The 15,015-nt window shown below is 40.0% G+C and overlaps 1 protein-coding gene across 1 annotated transcript in view; it reads right to left on the bottom strand.

The window, feature by feature from the left end:
* Window positions 1-3,139: 3,139 nt before the first annotated feature.
* The window catches only part of ell (elongation factor RNA polymerase II), a 32,728-nt gene continuing 20,852 nt past the window's right edge, over window positions 3,140-15,015 (bottom strand). The window contains exons 5-12 of the mRNA XM_071487563.1: window positions 13,786-14,036; window positions 13,544-13,668; window positions 10,228-10,309; window positions 7,991-8,609; window positions 7,507-7,573; window positions 6,220-6,391; window positions 6,057-6,101; window positions 3,140-5,966 (exon numbers count right to left, since the gene is read on the bottom strand). Of these exons, the coding sequence (XP_071343664.1) occupies window positions 5,844-5,966; window positions 6,057-6,101; window positions 6,220-6,391; window positions 7,507-7,573; window positions 7,991-8,609; window positions 10,228-10,309; window positions 13,544-13,668; window positions 13,786-14,036 (1,484 nt within the window). The 3' untranslated portion in view covers window positions 3,140-5,843. The remainder of the gene's footprint in view (window positions 5,967-6,056; window positions 6,102-6,219; window positions 6,392-7,506; window positions 7,574-7,990; window positions 8,610-10,227; window positions 10,310-13,543; window positions 13,669-13,785; window positions 14,037-15,015) is intronic.

Here is a 15,015-nt window from a genome sequence, read left to right on the forward strand (position 1 = left end):
TCACTGTGCTTCTGCCTGATGCATCTCCAACAAAAACAAGGTGCATCACACTAAAACATTGTTGCCCAGCTCTATATGAAATGAAATAAGAGACATCAGTCAGTCATAATGTACAATTATTGCACCATAGAGCTGATAGAAAATGCATTGGTAGTGTAGTGGTACACACTGTACATGCACCGCGCATGACAAGGATCTCAATCAAAATATACTGTGCAGTTCGAGTTCACAGGTTATAGTCATTACTCGAACACAACACACACCACAACTGCAGGACTGAAGCATCCACAACGAACGATGATTTATACTGTATTCTGTGGTTGAGAGTAGGGATGGGTCACTATGTGGTCAAGCCACTATAGGATATTATTCTGATATTTAGTTTGCCTGTCTCTCTGCTGTTTTTTCAATACAGTTTTTTGAACGTGGCTATTGTTAGATTGCATTTTAAATGAAAGAAGGAAAGATTAAACGTGAGGATGAGTGGATGTGTTGACAGCTCAAGTAGAGTCCCAAGACAAATGTCCTCAGCTCATTCACAGAAAAGTGGACTGATTCAGCGTGGCAATCTACAACAGAGAGTGTTTAGAAGGAGGTTTAGTCATTTGCAGCACGAATTTGACCTGAAATCATTTTTGAAAAGGTTGGTTCTCAAACACAAAAGGCGAAGTTCAAATATTCATATTAATTTTATTACACTGCATGAATGGCGCAAAGACAAAATAAAGTACAAACTGACCTGCTATAGAACCTTGACTGATGTATTTATTGTTTTTATTGAATGCATACAAAATAGCAGCCAAACAAGACGATGCTTGCTTAGCATTCTTTAAGTATAATAGATATATCACACTCAAAGAGATCTTATATAAGAGGGAATATGCCTGTCTCTGCTGATTGGTGAGTTAAAATGAGACGATGACGCGGGAACAAGATCAGCAGTGAGGGGAAACAATCCTCCTCCTTGTTAGAAGTGACGTTGAAGGTCATGACAGTCAAAATGAAGCTGAAATACTGAGAATCATCCACTGTCCCACACTGAGATGCTGGGACACAGGCTCCATAATAAGGAAAGACGAAACACAATGGGCAGCAAGTGACAGAGACACTGCAGAACAATCAAGATGAGAAACCCTTATGACTAAAAGCATTTTTAGTCAGTTATACCAAGTGGGTGGGAGGACTGCAAACCGCCAACGAGAAGGTGACTGCTCATTTCAAACAGCATTGTTTCGAGATGGTAAAAGCTGAGATTGGGGAAACTGAGATTAATCATGCTTCTTCTTTCTGGGACCTAAAACCACAAAACAATCCCAGGTATTGCTCTGTGCTCACAGTGCTCGCCTCCTCCTCCTTGCAGGTCATTTGAACACAAGTGAGCATGACTACTGTTGTGTGCTCATTCCTCTGCTCCACCAATACCAAATTTATAAATGTCAGAAAATGCTTCAGACAGCAGAGCTTATCCTGGCAATCGTGAATCTTACCGTTGAATTGCAACATGTACATTTAAAGGTTTGGCAGAGCTTCACTATTGGCTCTAACAATCCATTTCTATCATACTGTCTTGGTTCATTTTCTCTGAATTAATTAACCATGTTTTATTGATCATATTTCTTTTAAATGTGACGATATAAAGGTTGTCCTTGTTTGGTCTTTTGTCTGCTCGTCACAACTTGCCAAGCTCCCCACAATTCTGGTGCCAAAAGTGGCAAATATTTCACTCTCAGCAACCTACATGTGTGAGGCCAGTATTAGCTTTTTCTGTGGTTGGCTGCAGAGATGTGCAGGTTAGATAGAAGCAGTGCAGATAAACCATTTTACCTGAATCTATTATGAAATGCCCTAATGTCTAAAACACCAACCACTTATGCCAAGCAACTGACTGACCTTTATTTCAACCGCGACCTACATTGTCACATTAAATCACTGACCTGCTCTGTTAGCAGAGAATCTTCATACAAGCAGACCCCTCTCTGAAATCCAGACTATTTAAATCTTGTCTGACTAGTACAACCCTGGAAACACAGAGGGGTAAGAGAGCTCTCACGTTCCCCGCTGTGTGTGTAAACATGTCAGTGCATACGCTGCTGTATGTTGAGGAGAGGGAGAGATGGCAGCTTGCCACAGTGAACTCGCTGACCAGGCCCCCCTCCAGCTCCCTGAGCAGAGCTGAGGCCAACTTTGGGATGGGAGCCAGTAGCAGCATAGCAAGGCTCAGGCACAGCTCAGCTCAGCCAACTGGAACACAGTCGCTATGTAGATTTCTGGGATCTTTCACAGTGTGTCAGATTACACTGAGCCCTGTCCTCTCTGTTGCCTTGCCGGAGCATCTTCTGCTCACGCTGCCATGCCAGGGCCTTTTTTGGATCCATGTTTCAGTGCAAGGCGCAGACTTGGCAGTAAACATCACACATCCATGGGTTATACGAGGATGCACATTAGAAAACAGCACATACAGGCAGAGACTACACAAGCGACTAGCTTCTTTTCCCAGCACTCCCTTGCAATAAGGGCAGTTCCTGAGGGTGTCACTGACCATGCACGAGTTGACCTCTCGGGATAAACAATGCATTGTGGAGAAAACAAGAGGGATCAAAATGTTTCTTTTCAATTTGCTGCTTTCTTGAACAAAAACAAGGTGTGCCAGCAATGTGAGGAGGCTTTAGAAACTGTGAAACTGCTGCCACCTACAGGACATCTTTGTCTCTACACAACTCAGTAATTGTAAACAAATGTTAGAATACTGACAAGTCCAATAAACAGAAATTGAAAACAGAATGAAAGCTGTATCAAACACAACCGTGTCTCATTTATATTTTTTCAGGGAATGGTGTATACAAACATGAGCCCTGCAGTGCCTCCAAAAGGTGCTAAAAATATCTGTTTTGTGTACTTGCCTAATACAAAAGTTGCATCTTTTTACCTTTGTTCAAGCCCAATGTCAAGATATGATCCAATGTTATGTATCCATCACAAAACAAGCCAAATACCATCTCTGTGGGATACATTCATAGCATCACTATCCATGTTTAACACATTAATTATTCACCTTAGCAGCACACAGAATAATTCACAGTAGAAACATTTTTTTCACCTAAAATTCTGCTTCATTATAATAACGGACAGCAACAACCGGTTCAGAATTTCACAAATAAGGATTTTAAAGAATTTTATTGAAACAAGGATCAATTTCAGTCCCAGTCCCTTATGGTTTTCAAAAAGCGTGCTTTGGGTTTTAGCGCCAACATTTCATGACTCTTCTCCAAAGCCCTCTTTGCTTATACAGCAGCATGTATATATACTCAATGAAAAGAAAAGGAAAAAAAAAAAACCCTATACAACAGGTCATTTTGGCACAATCAACTCATACAATGGTACTCTTGTGCTGGCATTTCATTTCTTTCAAACAGTTTGCTCTCCATCTGAGCAAAATGTGTTTACTGATAAACTCATTCCCATTGGATTTTGACCATAATACAGGTGTAATACAGTAATCATATCAGAATGCTTCTAGAAATGACGATACAGTAAGAATTGATGTAAGTGTCTTTCTTGTTAAGGGTTGCAGTACTGGGCGACGCTGAGTGTTGATTCTGGTGACTTAACATTCATGTCTCCTCCTGCCAAGACGTCATCAAGTCCCAGATACAGTCTCAGTATCAAGTTGCCACCGGAGCGCTGGACTTGATGTAGTGTTTGAAATAGGAGAGTGATATAATGTGAAACCTGACATTACATTAAAACACTCGAGCCCAGTCTTGCCAATCCTATCTGAAGTAAAGGAGCCTCCTTTGACTTCTCACAAGAAAACACTGAGAAAGTTCCCACTGGATGATGAACTATATGGACAAAAGAAATGATAACAGAAACTACAGAATACTGTGACATGTTCCATTGCCAACATTTGGTAGCGCGTTTCATTTCATCCAACTCAGTAAGCACTTTGGTATACATGCTGGTCATAGCCATGTCTAATGATTACATATGAACTCGGTTGGACTAGGCCTTTGCTTGGATTCTGATATCCTTGGGCAGTTTTTTCTTTTTTCAAGTAAAGATATAAAGACTGTTCATTGTAACACATTCATAAAGCATGCACTCTGATGGACAAAGAGAAAAGTGTCATTTGGACAAACCCCCCAAGTAACAGCAAGATCAGGAGAAAAAGTGCTGATTTTTCATATTCACATAAAAAGGTCGATACAAGAAATGCATTTGCTGACTAAACTTGACTTCTGAAACAGCATTTCTACTTCGTCTTCGGATACACTGAGCGAATCCGTCTTGATGCGACACTTCTCAGAGAGTAGAGCTGATCCAGGAGATTGATTTTCACGTCATCCTCTGCTGAGTATCTGACATCACACTTGAAAAGGCAAAAAGTGGTCACATGTGAGCATTCCTTCTCTGATGAGGAAGTCCACCAAGTTCCACTCAGAAGATGATCAAAGATGGCTTCATCTTAACAGTCGTCTTGAATGGACTACCATGTGGGTCGATGAGCAGACAGAACAAGAAAATTTGATCTTCTAATAGACACTGTAAACACTGTTGTTTTAATGTAACTAAAATAGTTAACTTAGGAGACATCAGATCTGTGGATCAATCAAAATTTTTGAACACTTTGAAGATGAAAAAGAAAAAGCCTGTAGATCTGAATCCCCTGTCTGCTTCATCTTACAATTAGAGGATCTTCCATAGAGTGATGAAGAGTAGAGCTGGCAATGAACTCTTCGGATAAGTGTGAATAACTCTATTGCTACAAAAGCCATCACAAACTAAACTGGAAAGACAACCAATTAAGAGCTTAATACAGATAGAATATGATGGACCATCGGTGAGGACCACCGCTGTAACTGGTGAACAAGCACTGCAGCTCGTCGTGACTGAGTGAGGAGACTGTGTTCAAAGAAAATCTACAGCTCTAGACTGACTGGAAAATTTCACACATCCCCATAGTTAAGACATCTGCACATGATTTCAAAAAAGAAAAGCCAAGCGCACAAACGTGCGTTTGACTGTGTGCATTTAGAGGCATTGTTTTGATTTAATCAATAGTAATATTTGCATCTCTTTAAAAGAGAAAAAAAATAATTAATGCCAACAGAATGACAATTAGATGGGCAAGGCAGCTTCTGAATAAAATACTGGCTGACATTCAATATGTGAGGACAAAAAATAAGAGACAGCTTTTAAGTACTGGTCTTGAGGAGTGTAAAACAGACTTATTCTCCTCAGTTAAGTGTCAAAAATAAATAAAATAAATGACAGAAAAATAAGCATCCCAACCATTCATTTAAGTATATGGGGAAAACAGATGTGTCATTAACTTAATTTTTCTTTACACAAAAACAAATTAATTGCTTTTGAAATAAATTCTGCAGTTTTCATCTCAGTGTCCCCTTCCCTCCAGTTTCAAAAGCAGGAAAGATTATTTGGATGTTTCCAAAGACAGTGGGAAACTGTCCATGTTTTGACTCTTTCAGACCCCTGTGCACTATAAGCAGGGTGGGCTGTTGAAAAAAACAAACAAAAAAACAAACAAAAAAAACAAAAAAAAACAAAGCCACACCATCTTTCTGGATGCATTGTAACTACACAGATGGACCTGGCCACACCAGGCCATCTACCAAAAGGAAAAAAATAGAAAAAAAATACAAAGGAAAGAAAAGAGAAAGAAAAAGATAATGTGTCCTGCTTAGTCCTCACTAGAGCCTTTGGCCCCAATGAGGGAAATACTCCCTTCATGGCATCTTTCATGAGAACAATTTTTTAGCGCAAGCGGAATCCAGAGTTTTCCTTTATCTGCTTGGTTTCCAGAGATAACAGGGAAACGATATCTAATAACTAATTGTTGCTATAAGTTGCTGTTGATCGTACTCTGCAATAAGTCTCTTTATATGTGCCAGTTTGTTGTGTAGATATTCACAGCGGTTCTTCTCTTGGCTATAGTTTGGATTAGTCTGCAAGGGATATGAAAAAACAGAGTCACAGTCTGATAATCTACTCGGATACTTTATACCATCGGAATAATTTAAAGCAGGAAAGCTTACCTTTTTTATTTTATGATATTCTTGAAGTATCTGATTGTGGATTGTCTGCAAAGGGAGACAAAAAAAGGGCAGCTGATGTGAATAAATTATGGTGATGTTATAGTAACTTAAGATATTTTTAAACAAAAGTAGCAGATATGTGTGTGTCCTGCAGGAAATCTACCTTGTACTTGTCTGTGCCTTGTTGGAGTTGTTTGAGCTCATTGTCAAGCACAGTGAACTGCCGGGTGATGCCCTCTATCCGAGCATGCAGACCCCGGTACTCACTGTACTCAGCGTTGAAATCGTTTTTATATCTCTGACGCTGCTCTGGAGAGCCGATTACAGTGTACTTCCTAAGGGTTGAATAAGAGAAAATATTACTGAACTATGGTGGCCCCTAAGGATAAAGCACAAACATTGTGGGAAATGCACTACAAATACAAAAACACAAATGCAAATTCGTTGCACAGGTACATCATGAAATTTCAGGAAAAATGTATATATATATAAATGAAAATGAACAGTGTGGTCTGTAGCTATATTTTTAATATATATTACAAATTTGATGACAGGGGCATCTTATACTAAACTGTCAAAAAGATTTTTCTTCCCCAAAAAGTCTGGTTAGAAAAAATGTCTATCTGTATATTGCCGTTTTTCCAAATGGAGCCCCAGCAATTCACCCTGGTGTCCCAGAGAAATTGTAGCAATTCTTGTTGCATTTGTTTTCTGAAACGTTTATTTGTAGAGCATTTCTCTTAATGTTTGTGCTTTCTGTCTTGAATTTACTTTGTCCTTGGAGGCCACCGTACTGAGAAAAATAGTAAATAAGAGGCTCAGTGAGAGGTGGCAAAACACAAACAAATTCATTTTTGATACATGTTTCAAAATTGAGACAACTGTGTTTGCCCAAAAACTTCGGTTTTCTAATCCTGTTACTTTTTCAGCCCATACTTGTTTACATTTTGACAATCTACCACCATTTAAAATATTAAAAGTATTTTTTGTAGTATATGTATTTCTCAGTAAATTAAAAGTAAATCAGCAGTTCCCATTTGCAGTGTATCCAGGGATATACAGACAACTATCTCTGGATTTTTGTAGATACTCTGGGGTCAAATACAAATACTGATATCCTCAGAAAGTGTAAGAGTTATGACTCCACAAAGGAGTAAAAGTTAGAAGCAAATTGGCAATAAGGGTTTTTAAGTTTGTGAGCTGTCTGTCAGATCAACTGCTGCAAATGTAGGTAAGTGGGCTAAATTACGTTAACTAACTTCCCACTGTTTTTAGAGCATTAGCTTGCATCTGTTCCTTGCACCTGTCCCCCCAGGCCCCTCTTCAACTCTCCTGCCTCAGTTTTAAAACCTCTACTTAATAATAATGAATTTAAGGAGAATTCAGACTCTCTAGCAGCTAGCAGCACTGCTGTAGGATCTACTGAGACCTAAAACTGTTAAATACTCACAATAAATAGTCTGCCACCTCAGGTGATGATGAAGGAATACTGGTACTGTTGCACATTCCATTCAGATCTGAAACAAGGTCACAGAAATGGCATTCATCTGAATATGTTGTCTTTGTTGTCTCCATGTGAAAACTGCTGTAGTGCAACTGGAAAGGCAACATCACAAGATCATTATATATAGATTATATTATTATTGTTTACATAATTAATCTCATAAACGCGTAATTCTCCACAGATTCTATTTGACAGTTGGATTAACAGGTGTCTATTTGATGTAACTGAATGTATAAAGCTGAACAGCAGGGGTCTCCGTTTAATCAGTGACTCACACACTGGTCACATGATGCATCACCTACTCACAGCGATGACTAAGTATCCATATGAAGTACTACTTTTATTCAGAAATCAGTGAAACTGATTTTTAGTAAATAAAGACATTCTGTGCAGAAGGAAAAGATGATCTGTGTATGCCCGTTGCTCTCACCTGTGCTTTTGTGTGGAATACTGTTGCTTTTGAGGTTTCCTGGGCTCATCTCACAGGCTTTATTAGGCTCAGGCACATGCTCCTCACGACTCTTCCTCTCCTTCTCCTTTCCTTGCTCCTTCTCTCTCGCCCTCTCCCTGTCTTTGCTCTTCTCTTTGTCTTTATGTTTTTTCGACTTCTTCCTGGACTTGCTGTTGGAGGATGAAAGACTTTTGTCCCGAGGGCCATCCAGGGCCGAGTGTCTGGGAGATGATGTGTCGATGCTTGGCGCGGAGAGAACCGTTGACATAGAGAAGAGCGAAGGAGGTTGGCTGAGCCTCTCGGACACTGCTGTTTCCTGAGAGTCACAATCTCTCCCATTGTGGCTGGAGTCATTGCTGACGTCCGACAGCGCTTCGAAAGGGCGAGGTATGTCCAGCACAGGGAGCTGCTGGGAGCTGGACGTCATTCCGCCGTCTGACATAGAAACCACTTCTGCCTGCGCTCCTCCTGCCTCTCCTCTCCCATTGGAGGAACTGAGCTTGCCATTAACTGGGGTTGTTGCAGCCTTGCTGGCGAGGTGTGATATCCTGGGCTTTTTGTTGGCAAGAGGGTCAATGAAGTCAGCAGCGGGCCGTTTCTGGCAGAAAAATAGCAATTTTAGTCGGAGAACCTAAAACAGGGTTCAATATGAAGTCAGTTCATCTGAGAGTGAGCGAAGGGAAAAGTGCAGCCCTGGTCAGAGCAAATAAAAATGGTCTGAACTGTGGGGGCAAGAGAGTGTACAGAGGGGAGGATTGTAGTAAAAGCATATAGATGGAGAGAGAAACCAAGTATAAGAGGAGAAGAGAAGAGTATTCTCAGTAGCACTGAGACTATGATTGCTGGACCGTCTTTTCACAATACCAGGGATTACATTACAGACAGGCCTTGTTTGACCCAGCTTGCACTAATGTCTTTGGGAGTGGCGACCCAGTCACTGTGTGTTCCAACAGAAGACTGGCATTCTGAGACATATCCAGACCCAGCGAGTGGCACCGTCTTTTCCCCTGCATGGCTCTTTCATTCTCTTATTCCACACAAAGCAGTTTTTTAGAGTATTTATCTTCATTTTGAGTGTTGGACATCTGCGCTATGATGTAATTCTTTAACAGATCAGGTGACAGCTGTAATGAAAACTTATTTAATTCCCCAGCCAAAAGATGAAGGAGGAGAGATTTTGCTTATGCATTTAAGTTTGAATGGAAAACTTTTTGATTATAATAATTTTAATAGTGGTAATAAATAATAATAATAAACATGGTCTTGCTTTTTTTTTGTTGCAGCACTGCCTGACTCATCCCTCACCTATTTGAGGTTTACATACAACTTTATCTGCTGCTGCTGCTGCTGCTGCTGAATTTAAAAAAGAGCCTGGGGTAATGTTTGCTTGTGTGTTTGTGTACTGTGTTTACTGAGGGAGGGAGTGGAAAGGAAGGGGCATTCAGTAGGTGTCTGAGGGAGACGAACCTGAGAGGAAGGAGCTATTAATATAACAGAGCAGCACCTCCTCCCTCTACCTAATGGAAGTGTAAACAATGGATAAACTCAAGAGTCTGGACTGACCTAAAAAGAGAACAGGACAAGGAATATGAAAAAAAATGAATCAGTCAATGAGAAGTGAAAACAAGTGTTAGTAAAATGTAGTGTATGGTGGAGGGGATTAGTTTTTGGTTTAGAAACAAAGCTTTAGTACACATGCAACCAATGTATACATGTTTGAACACATTACAGATTAAAACAAAAGTTATACTAGTCAGCTGGAACCAGTCCAGAAAACATGTATTGAAAGTAAAACTCATTGAGGGGGGAAACACAAATCAGCTTAGAGGGAGAAAGGAAGAATTTAGAAAATTCCTCCCTGGGAAATACCAGAAACCACCAGACTGCAGGGACAATCCAGTCAGCACGCTGCAGTGTTTGGTAAACTGGTGGAAAAAAAGATCCAATACATATCTTTGGTGAAAAGATGTGTATTGGAAGGGATATTAACCATTCCTCTACCATTTCTACTGGATCAGCTGGGACAACTGAAGGCAAGCTAGCTCTGGTCAATGATTAACTATGAAGAGTGTATTTACACTCTACTGAATTAACATCAAGCAGTCCAAGAGTCCATGAACTGAAATATCAAGATTAAATAATAACTATACAACTGTATGACCACAGGAAGACATTAGTTATTGTACTTGGGAACTGGGAAAGAACAGGAAGCTCACCTGAGAGGGAGAGCTGCTGGCCAGCTCTTTGGGTGGGCTCTCGGGTGGAGGGGCAGAGCTGTTCTGGGCCTGGCACTGTTTCCTAAGACAGTACACACACACACACACACACACACACACACACACACACACACACACACACACACACACACACACACACACACACACACACACACACACACACACACACACACACACACACACACACACACACACAAAAACAGAAAAGAAAATGCTTGATATACATTTCTGCAGAATATAATCTTTGCATACTTGGTGTGGCAAGAACATGACTTTATCAAACTACCTGTTCAAGTGTCACAGCATTACTATTGGAACTAATGCAGCAGAACTGGGGGCTTCAGTTAGATCTGGTCTTTCAGTCTAAGTGTTGTTTACTTGTTTGAACAGACAATTGAGTATATTGCAGAATCAATTTTATTTGCATTGATTTATCATCTTAGCACAAATAGCTTAAAATGCTCTTTTTCAAGAAATGACGCTCAAGAAAAATATCCAAACTAAAATTTTTGTGAAGCTAATTCTACAGGGGTATGAATGCATTAAAAACAAGTTACAACAGTTGCTTTGTGAGGCTGAGACGGTCGGTATGACAACTGAGTGAAGCAGCATTTTGTCATAATGCAAAAAATGGATGAGGCAAAATTTCAATAATTGAATCAGCAGAAATTCTCTACCAGTTTAAAACCTTTCAGTGTTTAAGAATATTTCATAAATAATTAGTTGTCTTTCTTTATCTGAAGAAGAAAATGTGTACTCTCATTGACAGTGGTGCATTTTTCTTTCATGGTTGAAGAATTTTGGCAGCTAGTTCATGACAAGTGAGAAAGTGGCATGACACTCCACAGTGACAGAAAGTGAGTCAGAGAGAGAGAGAGAATATGGTGCTGCTGCTCACTGGGTATGGATGTGGTTTGGGAGGTTTTGCAGGCAATATGCACACTACAAAGTTGACTAAATGGTCTTTGAATGGGATCAGGACAGTACTCCATTTGTTTTCATGCCACTCTAACCCTGACTACCTCCATGAGAGTCTGTGAACTAAGCCTCAGATTTAGTATAAAACATGAAAATTCTGACACATTTTGTACCATATTAATCTATCACACGGCAACAATGTCAAAACAAAGGAGCTGTGCCAATACACATCTATCCAACCAAGATGAAGAGTGGTTAAACAACACAGCCAAGACAAAGGTAATTTTCAGCATGACAGCCAACCTATTGATCCAGTCTTTTTTTTTTTTTTTTTTTTTTTTAAATACATAACAAATATACTTAGCTTCATTATTGAAGCTGCAGTTTGGTCTGTGTGCTTGAGAACACAGTTCTAGCTCTGGTTTAAGGATCTATCGATGCAAATAAAGAAGCCACAGCTACAGACATGACATTTCAGTCTAAAATGAAAAAGTGCACATGCAGAGATGCTGCTGCCACAGCTGATGACTTTATCAGTAGGGGGCAGTTGGATACACCAAGTCTTGTCAATGCCCCACCCTAGTTCAATCAGGGTGTGTGTGTTTGTGTGTGAGTGTCTGTGGAGGGGACAGTCAGATAGACAGGCAGGAGCTGTGAGTGAGACAGCAGGCCCACAGATATGGCTGAACTTTGGACCGGTGCCACCTCACACACAGATCAGCATGTGCTGGAACACTGTTGCATCATGTGCGTTCCAATCATGTTGCTGTGCTACTCCTGCGTGACTGACTGCATTAGCTCAAACTCTGGAGGAGCTGGGGTGGGGGAGGTGGTATTAGGTGGGAGGCTATGGTTTTTAGGCAGCTGATAAACTCACAAACAGAGCTCAAAGTACTTTAAAAACACAGACACACAAATAGACTCCAAGTATTTGCGGATATGCATGCCTTTACAAACCAAATACAAGGACATACATACATGCGCAAGCACAGAAAATATACTGGGTGACCAGAAAAACACTACACTAATGCAATGCAACAGTCCTGTACTACAGACTACCTTTATGAAACTTTTAAAAAACTGAATTGTTGCCGACACTATGTGAGACAGGCTGCAGTTTGCGTCACATATTTATACATGTGATATATGCACATGTAAATATGCCTAAGTCTAATACAACACAAAACATACCTTTAAACTATGTTAGTAGCAGCCTCAACAAAAAATGGACTTTTCAGGAAAAGTGAAGCCCTACATGTTGCAGGGCTATTGCATTGCACTGAATTGCATCTTACAAGTGTTTCTATTTTTCTGGTTACTCAGTTTTAACACTCAAGCTGTCCTTGGGGTAGCACTACAGGTACATTTAAGCTCATCATTGAGAATAGAAGCCATGTCTGGGTCCACTACATAAACACAAACTCAGCACTGAGCATTGCTGCCTGGTCTATATATAGCTAGCTGGGAGCTTGCTTTTCCTTAGTGTCCCAGATCCTGAGAAACCCAATTTTTCCACTGGGAAGAAGGCCAGCAGCTCATGCTGTCAACAAATACAACACTTAGACAAAATTCAGTGGAGCACACAGAAATATTCCTAGGGACAAATAGACACCTGCCATGCCCACGGTGAATTTTACATTTTGCACATCCATACTTAGGTTTGATATGAAACATGACAGCGGGAACAATGTAAAGTGCACAGAATTAATTCCAAGATCACCTTATATTTCCTAATCATATCTCATATACAATTATCTTAATTAGTTACATACTAAGATATTAAAAGGGACAGATTTTGCATGAAGACATGTTGTTGCTTGATAAAAGGACATTTCTCTACAATTCTCACATACCAGAGCTATCACCTTGTGGCCTCTCTCTCACCACAGTCAACACAAACAACACTTTGCAGTGTCCCAGACTTCATCCACAACACCCTGAATTATAGCTTGAAAAAAAGATTGGATTTGGATAAAAAAAATAACATCTGTTACTTTAGAAATGCAATCTACTGCTTCAGTATCAGCTATTGTTGCTCAAAGGCTAAGGGACTTCAGGTTGCTGGTATACTACGACACCTAACAAGACCTACTCACAATTAACTCCCCTAACACTGACACATAAAATTATCATTCAAAAGACAATTTACCATTTAGACAACATTAGGCTGATTTAGGCTGATACATTACACCAATCTTAAAAAAAAAGAAAAGAAAAGAATTTACATGCACTTTACTGCAAAATTCCTACTTAATATGTAGTCAATATTTCTAAAATAACTATTCAGATTGTATTAATTTATGGCTGATCAGAAATCATCATCAGAACAGGGTGATGTGTGGCTTTCAAGTACAAGTAATCCACATCTCTGACATACCTGAACAAGATTCTCTTGAGAAGCTGCTGGTCTCCCTCTGTGTAGCCTGGCCAGTCCTTCTGAATTTCCTTATACAAAAAGTCCTTCAATGTGAAGGTGCTGTCTCTCCCATTAAGGTTTGCCACCTAAAAAATGAAAAAGAGCCATGGGTGAGTCTACTACTGTCTCAGTGTGAGTTCTGAGTGAGTGAATGACTGAAGTGTGTGTGTGTGTGTGTGTGTGTGTGTGTGTGTGTGTGACACCTGTTGCAGGTGGCTGTCCAGGGAGTCTTTGTCTAATTGTGAGAGGCCATCTTTCTGCAACCTCAGGATCAGCTCAGGCTTCTTGTAAGGCTTGAGAGCCAGCAGGTGTACGAGGCGCTCTCGGAGTGGCCTGTGCTGAGTCGTGCCTTTCTTTAGAGCACTGCTAGAGATGATGACGGGCCGAGATGTTCTCCGTAACGGGGCAATGTCTGAGAGGCCAGGTGCTGGTTTCCGGATCTGAACCTTCTTGCCTGAGAGGAGTTACAGAAGTATGACATTAGAGAGGTTTGGTAAGGAATAGCCTTGTGGTGTAGATTTCAAAATAAAACAGGTTTATCTGTTAAAGGAAAATGCTGATATCATTGTAATGATATTTAACTTAATTTTCTAATTGATAACAAAATATTCGTTTATCTAACCAATTATTTTTAGGATTGCACTTAGTGTCCTATTGTATGTACCTTTTAATCATTCATTGTTCAAGTCAGATTTGGTCTATAAATTCTACTTGGGAATAAACTATTACATTGTGGTGAAAGGCGAAAGGAGGAAAAAAAAAACAAAAAAACAATGAGCAAAAGAGAAAAGCTATTTGGCTGAGGTGGTCCCAGAACACATAAATCCTTCTAAAGAAAAAAAAATAGTCTGTATAGTTTACTTTACAGTTAATTTACAAGTAGCAATGAGAATTTCAGTTTATGAGAATTGTAATTGCTGGAGGAATTTTGCGACCTATACTACAACCTAACCCTGAAACAAAAGCTCTGGCAGAAAAGGACTGAAATGACTTTTTGGCTGGCAGCCTCTGCTTGACTGTTTTCTTAAGAGCAGAAAATAAGTATAACCTCACCAAGAAATATATTTATTTGTGTCAACATCTTTCAACTCAGTGACTCTTAATAGCTGGGAAATCTGGCAGGTGACTCACAAAAGATGAATCTTTACTGCTGCCACGTCCACCCGAGCTCACCTTCCATTACAAACATCAGCTATTATCACCTTTTCCCACTGAGACTTTTTTCAGGTGATTCAGATTCAGATGAATCTTGTTTTGCCTCCTACTGAGACCAAAATACTGTTTGGTTACACAGCACAATTGAACTAAACATTCTTTGACTCATTGCTGCACAGTGAATAGGCTTATACTGGATTTTTTTCTTTGCAGGCAATGAGGCAGGGCTGCTGTGGTTTTCTACTGCGATCTGGTTTATAGTGCAGGTCAGAGACAAA

The sequence above is a fragment of the Trachinotus anak genome, unplaced genomic scaffold, assembly GCF_046630095.1.
Source record: "Trachinotus anak isolate AG129_WGS33_773 ecotype Australia unplaced genomic scaffold, CSIRO_AGI_Tana_v1 ptg000010l, whole genome shotgun sequence".
Lineage (NCBI taxonomy): Eukaryota > Metazoa > Chordata > Actinopteri > Carangiformes > Carangidae > Trachinotus > Trachinotus anak.